Source organism: Otolemur garnettii, unplaced genomic scaffold, assembly GCF_000181295.1.
Source record: "Otolemur garnettii isolate 467f Iridium unplaced genomic scaffold, OtoGar3 scaffold00187, whole genome shotgun sequence".
Classification (NCBI taxonomy): domain Eukaryota; kingdom Metazoa; phylum Chordata; class Mammalia; order Primates; family Galagidae; genus Otolemur; species Otolemur garnettii.
This window is the reverse complement of record NW_003852582.1, coordinates 2,367,142-2,386,768: the sequence shown is the minus strand read 5'-3', so window position 1 is coordinate 2,386,768 and position 19,627 is coordinate 2,367,142. Positions and strand designations below refer to the sequence as shown.

At 37.8% G+C, this 19,627-nt stretch overlaps 1 protein-coding gene across 1 annotated transcript in view; it reads right to left on the bottom strand.

Annotated features, from left to right (window-relative positions):
* Window positions 1-7,521: 7,521 nt before the first annotated feature.
* The window catches only part of HAT1 (histone acetyltransferase 1), a 49,100-nt gene continuing 36,994 nt past the window's right edge, over window positions 7,522-19,627 (bottom strand). Inside the window, exons 9-11 of the mRNA XM_003800871.2 lie at window positions 14,419-14,570; window positions 10,502-10,618; window positions 7,522-8,017 (exon numbers count right to left, since the gene is read on the bottom strand). Of these exons, the coding sequence (XP_003800919.1) occupies window positions 7,850-8,017; window positions 10,502-10,618; window positions 14,419-14,570 (437 nt within the window). The 3' untranslated portion in view covers window positions 7,522-7,849. The remainder of the gene's footprint in view (window positions 8,018-10,501; window positions 10,619-14,418; window positions 14,571-19,627) is intronic.

Below are 19,627 nucleotides of genomic sequence, written 5' to 3'. Positions count from 1 at the left end.
CTTTTTTTTTTTTTTTTTGCACTTTTTGGCCAGGGCTGGGTTTGAACCCGCCACCTCCAGTATATGGGGCTGACACCCTATTCCTTTGAGCCATAGGCACCACCCCAGTTTTCTGGTTTCTTGTATTTCTAAAACTACTATTGGTTTACTTTCATGCTTGATTAATTGTTTGGGTATTAGGATTCTAAGTTCAAAGTAATTTTCCATCAGAATTTTAAAGATACCATTTCATTATCTTTTAGCATTCATAAATCTAATGCTAAATTCCTTCTCTTTACGGAGATTACTTGTGTTTTTCCCCCTGAAAGCATTTAGGATCTTTATTTTATCCTCTGGGTTTGAAATTTAATAATTTAGCCTATAAGTGTATCCTTTTAGGTAAGTGGTACGTAGTTAAGAATCCATGCAAGTCATAATGCATGGACCAAAATCTCAGCTCTGCTACTTAACTAGCTAGGTGACCTTGGTCAAGATGACCTTCTCAGGCCTCGCTTGAGGATAATAGCATGTACCTCAGAGAGTTGTTATGAGAACTGAGATGCCTGATGCAAGGGCTTAGCAGACAGTGGTAAGTGCTGAGTAAATGTTTAGTGATGTTGCTCAATCTTCAGTGAGCTCCTCTAGTCCAGAGATTCATTTCTTCACCACTGAGAAATTCGACTTTCCTTTGGTAAGTTTGCTTTTCCTTCCAAAACTAAAATTATTGGTGATTGGATTCTTCATATTGATCCTCTGTTTTATTTTTCTCATCATGTTTTCTGTCTTTCATTTTGATGTTCTGGGAAGTTCTCTGAAGTTTGTATCTCAGTCTTTCTGCCTCTTGAAGTAGAGCAATCACTTAAAATTTCTAAGAGCACTTCCCTAATCACTGATCATTCCTTTGTCAGAGTATTCCATTTTTATTTCATATATGCTCTTTTAGTTCCCAAAACAAAGATTGAAACAGCCATATAGTAATACCGGTAGATGCTTCTACCTATATTCAATAATTAAAATTTTTTTACCTTATTTGCTTTATTTGTTCCTATACGTATATATTTCTATGTGTGTATGTGTATCTGTATATACATATAGTCCCTACTACACAAACATACATTTTTCTGTCCTATTTGAATATAAGTTGCATATGTTGTGACTCTAAAGCAGTGGTTCTCAACCTGTGGGTTGTGACCCCTTTGTAACAATGAAAATACATCGTGGCATTAGGAAGATTGAGAACCACTGCTCTAAAGCATGTGATGACTCCTAGAAAGAAGTAAATTATCCTCCACAATCAGAATACCATTATCATATCCATGAAAATCAATAAAATTCCTTATCTAATAGTGTACCTTTTCAAATTTTCCTCTTATCCCAAATGTGTACAAAATGGCAAAGCCTACCAAAATAGAAGATGTTCATACCCTTTCACTTAGTCATTCCATCACTATTTATTCTGCATACATATTCCCACATGTACAAAATTGTGTTTAAAAAGGAGATATTCACTGCAGAATTATTTATAGGAAAGATCCTAAATGTCCTTTAATATAGTATTAGGTTAAACACATTAAAATCAAACTATGGAATATCATATGGCTTTGTAGAACTAAGGTGTTTAGAAATGAAGTATTATAGATTGGTAAGGATATAAGTTAAATTTAGCTAAAAAAGGTAAGAGAATACTGTGTATAGAAGTATATCAACATTTGTGCTTGTAACTAAAATTATGGATGTTTGCAGACTGATGATTATTTTAGAAAAAAGAGAAACCAGTAAAGTAATTGCCTCTGAAGAAGTGAATTGAGTGACAAGGCAGGAGGGTGGCTTATTTCTCATCAAATACTCTCACTTGTTTTGAAATTTTTTTTTTTTTTTTTGCGGTTTTTGGCCAGGGCTGGGTCTGAACCCGCCACCTCCAGCATATGGGACCAGCGCCCTACCCTTTTGAGCCACAGGCACCACCCTTGAATTTTGTACTATGTACATGTTACCTAATAAAAGAAAGTCAGTGCTTAAAGTGAATAGAAATTCAATCCTGTAGAGCTGTGGCTCTCAACCAAGGGTGATTTTGTCCCCCACAGAGCATGCAGCAATGCCTGGAGACATGTTTGGTTGTCACAACTGGCGTGTACTGGTAGGGGTAGTACTACTGGCATCCAGTTGGTAGGGTCAGGAATGCTGTTCAACATCCTACAATACACAGGTCAGCCCCACAGGGCAAAGAACTATCTGGCCTAAAATATCAGTAGCACTGAAATTGAGAAACAGGTGTAATGGCTCATGCCTATAATCCTAGCACTCTGGGAGGCCGAGGAGGGTGGGTGGGTGGACTGCTCAAGCTCAGGAGTTCGAGACTAGCCTGAGCAAAAGTGAGACTCCCATCTCTAAAATAGCCGGGCATTGTGGTGGGCACCTGTAATCCCAGCTACTAGGAAGGCTGAGGCGAGAAGATCGCTTGAGCCTTAAAGTCTAAGGTTGCTATGAGCTATAACGCCATGGCACTCTACCCAGGGTGACAAAGTGAGACTCTGTCTCAAAATATATATATATATTTATGCTCATTTATGAACATGATATATGAAAGATATACAAGATGTTGGTGCCAGTAGTTGTTTCTGGAGGATTGGGGGAAGGAACTTTTCATTATATGCTCTTTTGCTTTTTATTTCTATTTGCATACTTCATATGGAAAAAAACTCATATAAACATGGCTCTACCTGATTCAATGAGTATATTAAATGTACTAATTCCACTGCACTTCATAATATAAGAATGAAATATGTATAACAGATGTAAAAGAAACAGGAATACAGAAAAGTTATAGATCAAATGTGGAGAAATAACTTCAAACCGTATTTCAAAAGAGGTACCAATTATTTCACTGACCTGAAACTTCTTAATACTTACTCCTCTAAAGATATGAAAACAAGAGAAGAGTTTGTGCTATTTGGTGACAAGGGCAAATGTCATGCAAGTGAGGTATTTTCCAGAGTATGAGGAGAAAAAAACCCCTCTTAGGAAGGAGGGCTACAAGCTGGCATGTTTCTCTTGATTGGACTATTGATAGAAGGTGGGATGGAGGAGGTCAGGAGCCTAGAGGACAGTCCTTGCTTTGCCCTAACTCATGGTGTGAACTTCAGCAAGTAACTTAACCTCTGGATCTATTGCCCATCTATAAATTGAGTGTAGACTGCAAAAGATACATTTGTAAAAATCAAACGGATAATTCGTATCAGGGAAAATTTTCACCAAAAAATGGAAAAATATTCAGCCTTCTTAGTAAGCGGAAGAAATGTAAGTTTGAGATTTTATACCTATTGTAACAACAAAGTCAAGGTCAGATGCTGTTGAAATTCTATCAAAAGTAATGTAAACTTTCATATCTGGTAGTATTTTGACATGGCACACTTACTTAACAGAGCCAGAGACATTCCTGTTTGATTTAGTCACTACATATCCCAGGAATTTATCTTAAGGAAATGGTCTAACAGGTACAAAAATATATGTACACAATGCTACTAATTCAATTGAATTTTGTCTAAAATAGTAAAAACAAACAAAAATACCCCCTAAGCAAATGGTTTAATGTAGGAACATCAACTTGAGATATTGTACATTTGTGAGAACCATTCTGAACAGTAGAAATATTTGTCAAAAAGAAAATACTATGTTCACTGTACTCACAGAGATAATATTCAAGTGTAGAAATTTTATTTGGAAGGAAGGATTATGGGTACCTTTTTTTTTTTTTTGGAGACAGAGTCTCACTTTGTTGATCTCAGTAGAGAGCTGTCATGTCACAGCTCACAGCAACCTCCAACTCTTGCGCTTAAGCAATTCTCTTGCCTCAGCCTCCCAAGTAGCTGGGACTACAGGCACCCGCCACAGCACCCGGCTGTTTTTTAAGTTGCAGTTGCCACTCCACTGCTATTTTAGCCGGCCAGGCTGGGTTTGAAACTGCCCCCCTCGGTATATGGGGCTGGCGCCCTACCCATTGAGCTACAGGCGCCACCCGGATTATAGGTACTTCTTAAATCAATCTTTTTAAAATCAGTGTTTAATATCGTTAAAACAGTTTTTATAGTCTAAGAAAAAGAATTTGAGAATTTGAGGAATTAAATCAGTTAACCTCTAAAGTTCGTGATTATTAATCTCGTCATAGTGTAAAATGCTTGGAAGGTCTGTGGGTCCAATCATTCTCAAATATAGCTCAGGGGGCTTTGCTGTTAGCTCTTCTCTTGTAGGCAAGGATGATGGTGGATCAGAGGATCAGGGCAATCTTCAGGAAAGATAAAGCTCTGGTACAAAAAACCAGGGCCCTGCAATTTAGAGACAATCAGGGCCATACAGTACATTTAATTTCCTATCTCACATAAACTATGTCACATATAAACTGTGAATTTTCTTGGGTGATTTAGAAAAATGTTTTATTTTAGACATACACCACATTTCCACCCACATCTAAGTATAAAAGTGTAAGAATGAGGAGAGAAGATCTGAAAAGGATTATCACCCAATTTAGAACAGGGAGGGAGCCTAGAGATCATTCTAGTACATTTTTTTTTGCAGTTTTTTTTTTGGCCAGGGCCAGGTTTGAACCCACCACCTCTGGCTTATGGGGCTAGCACCCTACTCCTTTGAGCCACAGACACCGCCCCAACTTCATTTTTACAGATGAAAAAACTGTTGCTCAGAGGAAACCATATTATGTGTAGAGAAAATACAATTTGTAGAGGACAGAGAAAAAGTAAGGGTGGTGAGGGAGGGAAGGGCATTGAAAAAGAAGATAAATGCAACACGTAAATACAGTAAGTATGTATATGGATGATAAATGGGGTGAAGGCTAAGACAGGAGGGGGCAAGTGACCACTAAGCCCTAGAGCAGTGTCTTTCTACCTTTATCTCATAGCACACTTGAATCTATAAACTTCTACAACCCATCAAACAAAAATAATAAAGGATTATACTTAACTGTGCTTTGAACTTCTTTTGAAAATAATTTAATTAACAATCCTTAAAAATTTTTGAGGCACACTTAAGATCCTCTCACAGCACACCAGTTGAAAATCACCAGTTGAAACTCACTGTCCTTGAGGTTGGTGGCTGTGTTGGGTTTCATAGACAGTCCTATACCTCTATCCTGGTACTTCATTACCCTACAAGGTGCAGGTCTAAATATTAGACTTTTACCATTTTAATTCCAAGTGAAGGCAACAACCTTCCAAGGCTCAAACATTAATGACAAATCATTAACATTTTGTCTTGTAAAAGGACTAAAGCAGACTTTTATCCATGAATTGAACATAGGAACATTGCTTTAAAAAAAAAGACAAGAGAGCTTGGCGCCCATAGCTTAGTGGTTAGGGTACCGGCCACAAACACCAAGGCTGGCAGGTTCGAATCCGGCTGGGGCCTGCTAAACAACAATAACAACCACAACAATAACAACCTCCAGCCTCCTGAGCAGCTGGGGGGTGCCTGTAGTCCCAGCTGCTCAGGAGGCTGAGGCAAGAGAATTGCTTAAGCCCAAGAGTTTGAGGTTGCTGTGAGCAGTGACACTACACCATTCTACCAAGGGCAACATAGTCTCTGTCTAAAAAAAAAAAAGGTCAAGAGCAGGGAAATTGGTAGCACATTGATTTTTTTCTGGTTTCTGTACACACATACAAACTTGAATAATTGGTTTAGATTATATTGATACTTTTCCTCAGAGCTCATCTTTATCAATTGTGAACTGTCAAAAAATATTAAAAATTAGCCAATTTAGATTGGCTTTCAGTTTCATAAAGCATATTAACTAGTTTATTTCATCTGTAGTAAATTAAGTTTAATCTATATGACATACATTGATATACAACACAAGCTTTTGAGAGATAGTTTGAAACTTTTACAGCTCCCATTTCAAGGGACCAGCTTAATGCTGTTGGTAGGCTACAGACCACAGCTATTTTGTGTCCAGAGGCTACCAGATACTTCACTTCTCCTGTGTTTGACAGGTTTTACTGATGGAAAGTCCACTGTGGAACATGATAGTTCTTGTTCAACTAGGGATTTTGCACTAAGCATTAAAGAAATTAGATTTTTAAAAGTAAAGTTCAACTTACATCTTTTTTGTTTTGTTCTGAGACAGTTTCACTTTGTCACCCTGGGTAGAGTGCCATAGTGTCATAGCTCATAGTAACCTCAAATTCCTGGGCTCAAGCGATTCACCTGCCTCAGCCTCATGTGTGGCTGCGATTAAGGCAACTGCCACAACACCTGGCTATTTTTTTTTAGAGACAGGGTCTCACTCTTTCTCCAGCTGGTCTTGAACTTAAAAGCTCGAGCAATCCACTCACCTCAGCCTCCCAGAGTGCTAGAATTATAGGCATGAGCCACCATGCCTGGCTACATCTTGTTTTTGATGTTATATACCTGGCTTATTGGCATGCATTATAAACATCTCAAGCTTTTACTTTTTTTTTTTTTTTGAAAGTCTCATTTTGTCACCCTGGGTAGAGTGCTGTGGTGTTGCGGCTCATAGCAATCTCAAACTCTTGGGCTCAAGCAATTCTCTTGCCTCAGTCTCCCAAGTAGCTGGGACTACAGGTGCCTGCCACAATGCCTGGCTACTTTTAGAGATGCAGTCTCTTTCCGGCTCAGGGTGGTCTTGAACCTGTGAGCTCAGGCAATCTACCCACCTGGGCCTCCCAAGTGCTGAGATTACAGGCATGAGCCACCATGCCTGGCCCTCAAGCTTTTACTTTTAATGATTCTCTATCAAGCAATTTATTCATTTACATTCTATTTCATTAAAAATAAAACTATATTGGCTTGGTGCCTGTGGCTAAAGCGGCTAAGGTGCCAGCCACATACACCTGAGTTGGCGGGTTTGAATCCAGCCCAGGCCCGCCAAACAACAATGACGGCTGCAACCAAAAAATAGCCAGGCGTTGTGGCAGGCGCCTGTAATCCCAGCTACTTGGGAGGTGGAGGCAGGAAAATCACTTGAGCCCAGGAGTTGGAGGTTGCTGTGAGCTGTGATGACACAGCACTCTACCCAGGGTGACAGCTTGAGGCTCTGTCTCAAAAAAAATAAAATAAAACTATATTAAGCAATTTATCATTAATTATTTTCTTGTATTTTAACATGTTGGTTACCTTATAGGAAACCATCACAGATAATGGATCTCATTTTATATATAAGATGTATTTCAATAATGGTATGCAAATAGTATTTTTATATACTGATTTCTATCTTATTAAGATAGAAACATTATTACTAAATGTGTATGCTAACTCCTAGATTATCTTCGATTGATATTGATGCCAAACATTTAGGTTTAAACTGTACCTTATTTCCCTTCTCTGTCTCACCTGCCTACTCCCAACAGTTAATAGGAATTTATTTAAAACAAAACAAACATATTTTAGGACCATTTCCTATTTCAAAAAATCATATAGAAAAAACAAAATTACTAGGATGATATATTTTAAAGGTATCAGATTTAAAATCTTAGAAGCAAAGAGTGGAAGGAGTGATAATAAAACCTTAAAATCTAACTTTTTAATAAGACAAAAAGTTTATCATAAGTAAGAATCATCACAAATTAGCATATCACAACTAAGCATTTATTATACTGTTTAAGAAGGGAAGCCAAGTACAGTGGTATTTCAGAAGCTATAGCTTTTCTTTAATGCAATATACGCTTATAGACTCTAACCAGTATTTTAAAATATACAATCTCTCCAAAAGAAAATATCAACTAAAGATAGATAGCTTTTACTGTAAGTAAAATGTTACAAGAATTTAAAATTAAAGTCATCATCAGATCTGTCATAACACATTGTACAGAAATTTCAAGCTTCCTGTAGAGTAGTACAATCTTTACTCCTGAGCAAGTCGTTCAATAACACGGCGGTAATCTTCCACTAGTTCCTGAAAGCTTTCTTCAAGCTGTTCATGTTGCATGCTTATTTCTATTTGGTTCATCTGGTTTGTCAGCTCTTCTGGTCTGAGACATTTTCTCATCTTAGCAAGATCTCTCTGCTTTTTCTAAGCAACAAACAATTACTTGTTAGATAAGAAGCAGATATATTTCTTTGTATTTTTACAATTTTAAGTCTCCAATGTTAAAAGTAATAGTAGGAATATACCTAAATTTGTCCCATACAGTTTTCTTCTTAAGGAAGCTCAAATGTAATGCTAACTATGAATTGCAAACCCTTTAAAAAGAGTTAAACAAAAACACTGGCATTTGTGCCAAATGATGGAATATGACTAACAGCCTTCTTCAAGGCTTAGTGAAGAATTCTGGTTAGTGTAGACACTCAAACATTTCTTTAATAAAAGACATTAACAGGTGCCGCCACAGGCCTGGCTATTTTTTTGTTGCAGTTTGACTGGGGCCGGGTTTGAACCCACCATCCTCAGTATATGGGGCCAGCGCCCGACCCAGTGAGCCACAGGCGCCACCCTAATCATTAAATTCTTATATATTAATAGACCCATCATATTAAATCCTTAAATATTTCCCACACTATCAATTCTGTTCCACATAACCAAGAGAATGAATCATGTGCCAGTTATATATTATTTTAAACCATCATGTTGCTTTTAAATCTCCCTCTAGGAGAGCTTACTTTCACAACTTATCTCTCCCCTTCTTTTTTTTTTTGAGACAGAGCCTCAAGCTGTCCCCCTGGGTAGAGTGCTGTGGTATAGCTCACAGCAACCTCCAACTCCTGGGCTCAAGCAAGTCTCCTGCCTCTGCCTCCCAAGTTGCTGGGACCACAGGCGCCCACCACAACGCCTGGCTATTTTTTTTCCGGTTGCAGCCATCATTGTTGTTTGGCAGGCCCGGGCTGGATTCAAACCCGCCACCTTAGGTGTATGTGGCTGGCGCCTTAGCCACTTGAGCCACAGGCGCTGAGCCTATCTCTCCCCTTCTTACCATCTTCCATTTCTTCATTGTTGCTATTTTTTCAGAAATATGTCTGAATTAATCTCTATTGCAAAGATGATGCTACTCATTTTGGCTATCAAGAACCATGAGAGTATAATAACCAGTTCTTATCTGTTGTTCAGGTAGGTGAACTGGCAGGACAGATGAGAATACTTATATATAAAAGTTTTAATACTGTTAAATAAAAAAAAATACTCTTAAATGTTGCTGTCTAGTCATACTATTCTCTTTGCCCAAATTTCATTATGAAGACATTTTCTAGCTAACAAATTAAATACTACTTAAAGATCAAAACCTTTGGAAAGTACCATTTCTACCTATTTTCTGAATTGATAACATCAAAAAATAAAATGCTAGTTTGGGCTGGGTGCAGTGGCTTACACCTGTATCCTAGCACTCTGGGAGACCAAGGTGGGTGGATTGCTTGGGCTCAGGAGTTCAAGACCAGCCTGAGCAAGAGCAAGACCCCTGTCTCTACTAAAAACAAAGCTAGGCAGAGTGGTGGGTGCCTGTACTCCCAGCTACTCTGAAGGATAACTTGACTTGAGTCCAGGAACTTGAAGCTGCAGTGAGCTATAAGTGTACCACTGCACTCTAACCTGGGCAACAAAATGAGATTTGTCTCAAAAAAAAAAAAAAAAGAAGAAAGGTTGACTCTATAAAGCAAGCATGGCAAATAAAACTTAAATTTTCTTCAAATTTATGCAGGAAAACATAACTATGTATACTTGACATATTAATTATTCATTACTTATTTACTTTTACAAATTATAAGACAGATTTGACTTGGTCACTCCCAGTTATTATGCTGTATGAATCTATAGGTACTGTTTATATAAATGTAGCAACCACGTGTCAGGTACTCAATAATTATTTGTTGAATAAGTTGACAAATATTTTCCCAGTCGCTACCCAGGTGCAAGTAAATAGCAAATTCCCATTCACACAAGTTGGCATAAACAGTATCTACCCTACCAATAGCTAAATGATAAGAAGGCTAAACCAAATCCAGGAGGGGAAATGTTTGTATTAGAAGGAAGAAAATATGAGAGATTAAAAAAAGAGAAGTAAACAATACTAACTTGCCATTTCACTATGGTAAAGTACAGAGGTTACAAATGCAACCAAGGCTACTTTTAGGAAGAGAGCAAAGCAAAGGGTATATATGACAAATGGGAAGACAAGAAAACAGGGGGAAACAGGATTATTTGTTAGGGCCTTAGCATTCAGATTTTTTTCTTTTTATTTGAGACAGAATCTCACTTTGTTGCCCTCTGTAGTGTACCGTAGCATCATAGCTCAAAGCAACCTCAAACTCTTGGGCTCAAGTGATTCTCTTGCCTTAGCCTCCCAAGTAGCTGGGAATACAGGCACCCACCACAATGCCCAGCTAGTTTTTTAGAGGCAAGGTCTTACTCTGGCTCAGACTGGTCTTGAACCTGTGAGCTCAGGCAGTCCACCCACCTTGGCTTCCTAAAGTGCTAGGATTACAAGTGTAAGCTACTACACCTGCCCTTTTCTATTGTTTTAAACAGTGACAAGAATACAATGTTTAAGATCCTTAAAAGTCTTACCTTATATGGGCTAATTAGTCTTCTTTTAATATCCAGTCTATAGCTTCTGTATTGTTCAGCATTACTCATGTCAGTTACCAGTAGTCGAAGAATCTCATAAACCCGTCTAGTATGTTGCTAATAAATAAAACAAAAGAAAAATGTGAACATTCTCAAATTTAAAAATAGTGGTACTTTCCCAAATAACACAGAATATATTTAATATCTGCCGTGGGCAAAGAATTATGCTAGACAACAGGGAAAAAGCAATAAAAGATAGTCTCTGTCCTCAAGCAGTCCAGTGGGTAACACAAATGATTGAGATATGATTAATTTAATAACAGATATAAGCACATGGTATTATGGCAGCATAGCCTGAGATTGTGGGAAATGTTAGAAGATTCCTGGGGGAATGAAACTTGATCTAAATCTTAAAGGGAGAAGAATGTGTCATTCTAGAAAGAGGCAGGGCACTTTAGGTATAAGTGCATGCGCATGTGTGCACATATGGACAAGAACAGAGCAGCTTGACAATTGCCGAAGCACAAAGGAAGAAGTAAGGGTACAATGAGGGTGGAGCTAATTATGATATTGGGGTAAAGAGTTATACTTTAACCTAGTATGTGACAATTTTAAGTGAAAAAGTAAGAAATGTGAATAAATTTCAGTATTAAGTAAATCACTCTTTTAGCTACATAGAAATAGCAGCAAAAAGACTAACAGACCATTAAGAAACTAAGCTATGGGCTGGTGCAATGGCTCACAATTGTAATCTTAGCACTTTGGGAAGCCACTGCAGGAAGATCACTTGAGATTAGGAATTCAAGATCAGCTAAGCAACACAGCAAGACTGCATTTCTACAAAAAAGGAAAAACTTAGCCAGGCGTGGTAGTGAATGCCTATTGTCTCAGCTACTCAAGAGGTTGAGGCAGGATCACTTGAGCCCAGGAGTTTGAGGTTGCAATAAGCTATGATCACACCACTGCTCTCATGCCTGGGAAATAAAGCAAGCCTTGTGGAGAGAAGAGAAGAGAAAAGAAAGGAAAGAAAAAGAGAAACTAATTTATTATGGTTAGGCATGGTGATTCATGCCTGTACTTCCAACATTTAGGGAGCTCAGGGCAGGATGAATGCTTGAAGCCAGGCATTCAAAAAAATAGGCTATTAAATCAGGTTTTAAAAAAATGATAATGGCAAGAACTGGGTAACAAAAATGGTCGAAGAAATATAAAGACAATCAGGAAGTCGGAGTCATAGCTCACAGCAACCTCAAACTCTTGGGGCTCAAGCAATTCTCTTGCCTCAGCCTCCCAAGTGCTAGGAATATAGGCCGCTGCTACAATGCCTGCTTGGCTATTTTTTTTTTTTGAGACAGGAGACAGAGCCTCACTCTAGCTCAGGCTGGTCTTGAACTCGTGGACTCAGGCAATCTGCCCACCTTGGCCTCCCAGAATGCTGGGATTACAGGCATGAGCCTCCACACCCAGCTGGTTGTGTTGTTTGATTTATATACCTATTTATTTGGGCAAGGAGGTCAGATATTTGAAATTCCTCAGGGATACCTGAGTTGAGCCTAAAAACACGAGTACTATCTTGTTAGGCAAACAGGAGAACAGGGTATTTCAGGTAAAGGGAATAATATATGTAAAGAATACAGAAGGAAGAAAGATATGATATAGTTGGGAAATGGCAGGAGGATCAGAAAAGCTACAGCATGTAGCCAAGTAGTAGGAAGCTGAAGCTAGCGAGGTGAGCAGGGTTCAGATTATGGTGATTTCTTTCTTTCTTTTTTTTTTTTGAAGACAGGGTCTCTGTTGCTATAGTGCAATGGCATCCTCAGAGCTCACTGAAACCTCCAACTTCAAGTCTCAAGTGATCCTCCTGCCTCAACCTCTTGAGTAGCTGGGACACCAAACATGTACCACCATGCCTAGCTAAGTAAGCCACTGCACCCATGCACCATGATGGGCTCATTATACCCTACTGTTAGAGGAGTTTGAAAGCCTTTTTTTAAAAAGCATGATTTAATAAAGTAATATGTTCATATTTTTTCTTTGAATAGCTGAGCTATTAAATAAATTCCCATAAATAAACATAGGTTTAATGTAGTCTAGACATATAAATTACTTCTAAAATACATTTTTCATCTTAAAGCAAAAAACTATAGAAGTGCTTTAATGCAGAAGATGGAAAGTTGCTGTTCTAATTGAGTTGTTTATTGAAGATAACTAGCAAACTTTTGCTATACAGCTCAGGGGGAAAATGTAGACTGGAGATTTAGATGAAATCTCCTAGGCAGAATAAGTAGAAAGAGAAGAAATGAGGGTTGAACAAAGAATTCTGGAGAAGAGCTATATTTAAGGAACATCTCAGAGTAGAAGCCAGTGCCAGTGATAGGCAGAAAACCAGGAGTGGTAATGCTTTAAAAGTAAAGGAAGGATTAGACAATAGTATCAAGCACATTTCTTATTATTGGAATACCTCTCATCTTACCTAATTTTCATAATCCAAATCCTATTCATTAAGGTTTAGATAAAATTCCATCCTTTCTATGAAACTACTGATTCCCTTGCTTACATCCCTTCTGTGAACTTCATATTATTTTTTCTGTACCTATCTTAAGGTATTTACTACTTTAGAATTAAACAAATATGTGCATATAGAAGTACATAAAATGAAAGATGTGTTTTACTTCAACCCCTCTTCCCATAAATACTGTTTCTTGGGATATAAATATTATAATGGTTTAAATTTTTTTTTTTTTTTTCTGAAACAGAGCCTCAAGCTGTTGCCCTGGATAGAGTGCTATCGCATCACAGCTCACAGCAACCTCCAACTCCTGGGCTTAAGCGATTCTCTTGCCTCAGTGTCCCAAGTAGCTGGGACTACAGGCGTTTACCACATGCCCAGCTATTTTTTGGTTGTAGCTGTCGTTGTTTGGCAAGGCTGGGCAGGATTCGAACCAGACAGCTCTGGTGTATGTGGCTGGCACCTTAGCTGCTTGAGTTACAGGCACCAAGCCTTAAATATTTTTTTAAGAAGCAAAAACAAGATCCTATAATCCATCTTTATTCTGCCTATTACACTTAATATAGCCAGAACATCTATTATCATCCCTTCCCATTTTACTTATGAGGAAATCAAAGGACAGGAGGTAAACTAAATTATCCAAATCACAAACTGTTAGATTTGAACCTAAGCAATCTGATCTCAGATCCTGTACTTTTTGTTTTTTTTCAAAGAGATAAGGTCTTGTTTTGTCACTCAGGCCAGAGTACATTGGTGTAATCATAGTTCACTGTAACCTCAAACTCCTGGGGTCAAGAGATCCTCCTACCTCAGCCTCCCTAGTAACTAGGATATAGTACACTATATAGTACACTATCACACCTGGCTAATTTTTTAAAACTTTTTTTGTAGAGGTTTCACTGTGTTGCCCAGTTTGGTCTCAAACCCCTGGCCTCAAACAAGCCTAATGTGTTGAGATTACAGGTATAAGTCACCGCGACGAACTGATCAGAGCCTAAACTCTTAATCATTGCTTACTACACAAGTATTCTTAATGTCTTTACAATGTTATATTTAAGCTACGTACTTTTTATTTTTATTTTTTGAGACAGAGTTTCACTATGTCACCATTGGTAGAGTGCCATAGTGTCACAGCTCACAGCAATCTCCAACTCTTGGGTTTAAGCGATTCTCTTGCCTTAGCCTCCCATGTAGCTGGGACTACAGGTACCCAGCACAATGCCTGGCTATTTTTTTTTTTTTTTGTAGTTGTCATTGTTGTTTGGCAGGCTGGGGCCAGTTTCAAACCGCCAGCTCTGGTATATGTGGCTGGCACCCTAGCCACTGAGCTACAGGCAGTGAGCCAGCTATATACTTTTTAAAAAACTTCAAAGTTTAAAATCTGTGTCCTCTTGCAGAATACAAATACCTTATTTATTTTGAACTTCTGTTGTGCCTCTATTGCCATGTCTTCATTGAATCCTTGCATTAACTTTTCCCGGGAAAAACAGGGCAAATCTTGACAAAGCTTCACAAGCACAAAGTCTCTTAATTTCACATAGCTTTTGGATGGATCTTCCGCTAAAGAAATAAAGCAGAATAACACTGCCTTATCCAACATAATTTTTCATCATTTATAATCTCAATATACATGCTAGGCTAGGAAGGCACTCTCTTTTTTTTACAGCCTTGTTGCCCAGGCTGGAGTATAGTGCCACAATCTTAGCTGACTGTACCCTTAAACTCCTAGGCTTAAGCAGTAATCCTGCCTAATTTTGTACTTTTTATCGAGACAGGAGTTTCTACGTTCCCCAGACTGGCCTTGAACTCCTATACTCAAGCACCTTAGACCCAAAAAGTGCTGAGACTACAGACATAAGCCACCCCACCTGGCCAGCAAATATTCTTAATATAAAATTATCTATACAAACGTTACACTGTAAAAGGATTATTCCTTATAAATCAAAGAAGAGAACTATTATATTTGCCAAATACAATCAGAGGTGCAATCCTTTTGCAAAAACATTTATGTTGTGAGAAAGCTACTCATTTCAAATTTAAACTTTTTGACTGGCATGTTATCACAAGCATTTTAAGTTTTAGTTCAAGTTAAAGAAGCTACATAAATGAGTTTCAACTTTGGATGAGCAATTCCAAATGTAAATTTTTTGTTTTTTGAGACAGAGTTTCACTTTGTCGCCCTCAATAGAGTACTGTAGTATCACAGCTCACAGCAATCTCCAACTCCTGGGCTTAAGGGATTCTCTTGCATCAGCCTCCCGAGTAGCTGGGACTACAGGTGCCCACCATAATGCCTGGCTATTTTTTGCTGCAGTTTGGCTGGGGCCAGGTTTGAACCCACCACACTTGGTACATGGGGCTGGTGCCCTACTCACTGAGGCACAGGCACTGCCCCCCAAATGCAAGCATTTTTATAACTAAAGATTCCAAGGCTCAGTTTTAACTCCCTTACTTTAATCCAATAACCTCTATAATCTGCTGTATTCTGTTACCCAATTAAAAAAAAAAAACAAACTCTTCCTTTCACAAAAGCAAATCTTTTTGATTTAGAGATTAAAAGAAGAATATTATTTTGATATTTTTTCCATTGCTCCTGAGAATTCAGGTCTTCCTTTATGTTTGTTATCTACATTAGACTTGGTAGTATACAAGGAAAACAAGAGAACATAATGGATAGAAAGAATACTGGACACAGAACATGAGTTCATGTTCCAGCTTGTCATTCATGGATAGAGGACCTTGGATAAGTCGCCTCATTTCTCTGCACTCCTCTTTTATGATCAGAAAAGAGGTTGAAATAAGTGTTGTGCGCCTGAACTGTTCATAGATTGTAAGACTTTAATATTTATTGATAGGGTATCAATATAGTCATCCCTCAGTATCTGTGGGGGACTGGTACCAGAACACCTGAAAATAACAAAATTCATGGATTTTCAAGTACCTACACAAATCCTCCCATATACTTTATATCAGCTCTAGATTACTTGTAATACCTAATACAGTGTAAAGGCTATGTAAATAGTTATTATACTCTATCACTTAGGGAATAATGACAAGTAAAAAAGTCTGTATAAGTTCAATAGAGATGCAATCATCTATTTAAAAAAAGAAAAAATTCTAATCTGTGGTTGGTTGAATCCATAGATGTGAGAGCCAACTGTACTCTTCGAATTGATTCAAAGCAAACCCTATCAAAGTCCAAGCTGGCTTTTGTTGCATAAATTGAGATACTTATCCTGAAATTCATATGGAAATTCAAGGTATCTAGAATAGGCAAAACGATCTTGAAAAAGAACAAATATTGAAGGATTGTTTTGCCTATCTAGACTATAGAAAAACTTGGGAACATTATGCAAAGTCAAAGAAGTAACTCATATATTGTATAATTCCAATGTGCAGAATAGGCAAATCTATAGATAGAAAATAGATCAATGGTTGCCTAGGGATGGAAGTTGCAGTAGTGGGGGTGGAGGAGAATACTAATAGATATTTCTTTTTGAGAGGATACACTATTCCAAAATTAGATTACAATGGTGACTACACTTAAATGTCATACAAAAATTATCTACTTATGGATAAATTGTATGGTGTGTTCATTATATATCAATAAAGTGTCTTTCTTAAAAAAGTCTGAGATACGGGTAATATGATTCCGAGACATACATTCATTCACTCAACCCTCAACTAAATGCCTTCTATATGCTTTTATGTGGAACTTAATGATAATTAGTATGTGACTACAGATTTAAAGTAGTAAGAATTGAAATCTATCACTGCATTAGTATGGGATAGTCTATTAAGAATAATGAAATCACAGTAAAACAAAATAACTAAAATACAAACCAACCAAAATCACCAAATAAACAAAATATTATCTATCAATCCTATCCCATTCTTCAGTCTTTCCCATTTGAATTTAACTGCACCATCCAGTTATACAAGCCACCCAGAAACCTAAAGACATTCTGATTCCTTCTAACTGCTTCCACCAGTACTTTTTTTTTCAACTACTACAATAACCTCTTTAGTTATTCTCCTTATCTGTACTCCCTTTTTGTAAAATATAAACTGGAGTCTAACACTACCCTACATTAAAATTGTTTAAATAGGCCAGGTGCACTGGCAGCACTCTAGAATGCCAAGACAGGTGTATTGCCTGAGCTCAAGGGTTCAAGACCAGCTTAAGCCAGAGTGAGACCCTGCCTCTAAAAACAGCTGAGTGTTGTGGCAGGTGCTGGTAGTCCCAGCTACTTGGAAGGCTGAGGTAAGAGAATCACTTGAGCCCAAGAGTCTGAGGTTGCTGTGAGCTATGACACCAGAGCACTCTACCCAGGGTAACAAAGTGAGACTCTGTCTCAAACCCCAAAGTGTTTAAATAAATCAACATAAATGTAACATAACCCAGAAGGAGACAACAGAGGAAGGAGTATATTTGAAGAAATAATGAAAAACGTCCCAGATTTGATGAAAAACACTAATCTATACATCCAGAAGCTGAAATTTCAATTGGGAAAAAACATAGCGATTCATACCCAAACATGTCAAACTATCAAAAGTCAAAAATAAAGAGAAAAATCTTTAAAGCAGAAAGAGAAAAATGACTCATCAGAAACCAAAGAGTCCAGAAGTCAAAGGAATGACGTAATCGAAGTACTAACAGGAAAAAAACAAAAAAACCCCATCAAATAAGAATTCTATATCCAGCAAAACTATTCTTCAAAATAAGGCAAAATAAAAGACATTCCCAGAAAAGCAAAGACTGGAGAAATCTGTTTGTAGCACATCTGCTTTATAAGAAATACTAAAGAAGTTCGTTAAGCCAAAAGAACATGGTACCTCAAATCCACGTGAAGAAATAACACTGACAACTATAAAGTTATATGTATATTGCTGAGTGCAGTGGCTCTTGCCTGTAATCCTAGCACTCTGGGAGGCCGAGGCAGGTGGGTTGCTTGAGCTCAGGAGTCTGAGCCCAGCCTGAGCAATAGCAAGACCCTACTAAAAATAGAAAAACTGAGGCAAGAGGATCATGTGAGCCCAAGAGCTGGAGGTTGCTGTGAATATGACACCATGGCACTCTACTCAGGGCACGAGAGTGAGATTGTCTCAGAAAAAAAAAAAAAAAAAGATAGAGAAAGATATACCATGCAAACGATATGAAGTCTAGAGTGACTATTAGTATTAGACAAATAGAGTTTAAGACAAAAATATAAGAAAATGGATGGAGCTGGAAAATGTTCTTCTTAGCAAAGTATCACAAGAATAGAAGAAAAAGTATCCAATGTACACACCCCTATTATGAAACTAATTTATACCTTTTAAAGCTATAATCTAATAACAGCCTAAGAATACGGGGAGGGAGAAGGGAGGGGGGAATGGGTGGAAGGAGGGGGATTCGAGGGTTCACTTCTGAGGTTTATCTTACAAAGGTACAAGTGAATCAGAATTCTAAGAGCAGAATGTGAACGTTTTAAAATAATAACTAAGAAAATGACATGAAGGCTATGTTAACCAGTTTGATGGAAGTGTTTCGGATTGTGAGTGAAAACCCCACACTGTACCCCAGAAGTGCATTAATGTACATAGTTACCATTCAATTAAAAAAAAAAAAGAATTTCAAATAAAAAATATGTATATATATAAGAAAAAAGGGGGCACATTTCATAATGACAAAAAATTAATTTATCAGGAAGATACTACAGTGAGATACACAACAAAAAACAAAGCCCCAAAATACATGAATGAAAATTTAATAGTTTAAAATTTCAAAATTTTAGCTGGGTGTTATGGTGGGCACCTATAGTCCCAGCTACTAGGGAGGCTGAGGCAAGAGGATGGCTTGAACCCAGGAGTTTGAAGTTTCTGTGAGCTATGATGTCATAGCACTCTACACAGAGAGACAGAGTGAGACTCTATCTCAAAAAAAATAAATAAAATAATTTCAAGACAGCACTTTTAATAATGGATAGACTGAGACAGAAAAACTACTTGCTCTGATATTTATAGTACATTCAAACCAACAACACCAAAATATACATTCTTTGCAAGTACGCGTGGAACATTTCTCCAGTGTTAGGAAAAGAATAAATAAAGCTACGGCCCCTTAGGCCAGTCTTACCCATGACCTATTTTTGTATTGTGAACTAAGAATGGTTTTTAAAAAAAATTAGTAATGTTCAACAGTACTACATGTGGCTTCCAAAGCATTAAATGTTTACTGTCTAGCCCTTTAAAGAAAATGGTTGACTTCTAAGCTTGGCCATAACAAAATTTAACAAATGAAAAAGAACTGAAATTATACAAAATTAGTTCTCGAATAAGAATGGAATTAAATTAGAAATCAATGACAGAAGGAAATTTGGGAATCCACAAATATTTGAATTAAAAAAGAAGTCGGGGCGGCGCCTGTGGCTCAGTGAGTAGGGCGCCAGCCCCATATACTGAGGGCAGTAGGTTCAAACCCGGTACAGGCCAAATTGCAACAAATAAAAAATAGCCGGGCTTTGTGGCGGGCACCTATAGTCCCAGCTACTCAGAAGGCTGAGGCAAAAGAATCGCCTAAGTGGCTCGGTGCCTGTGGCTCAAGTGGCTAAGGCACCAGCCACATACACCTAAGG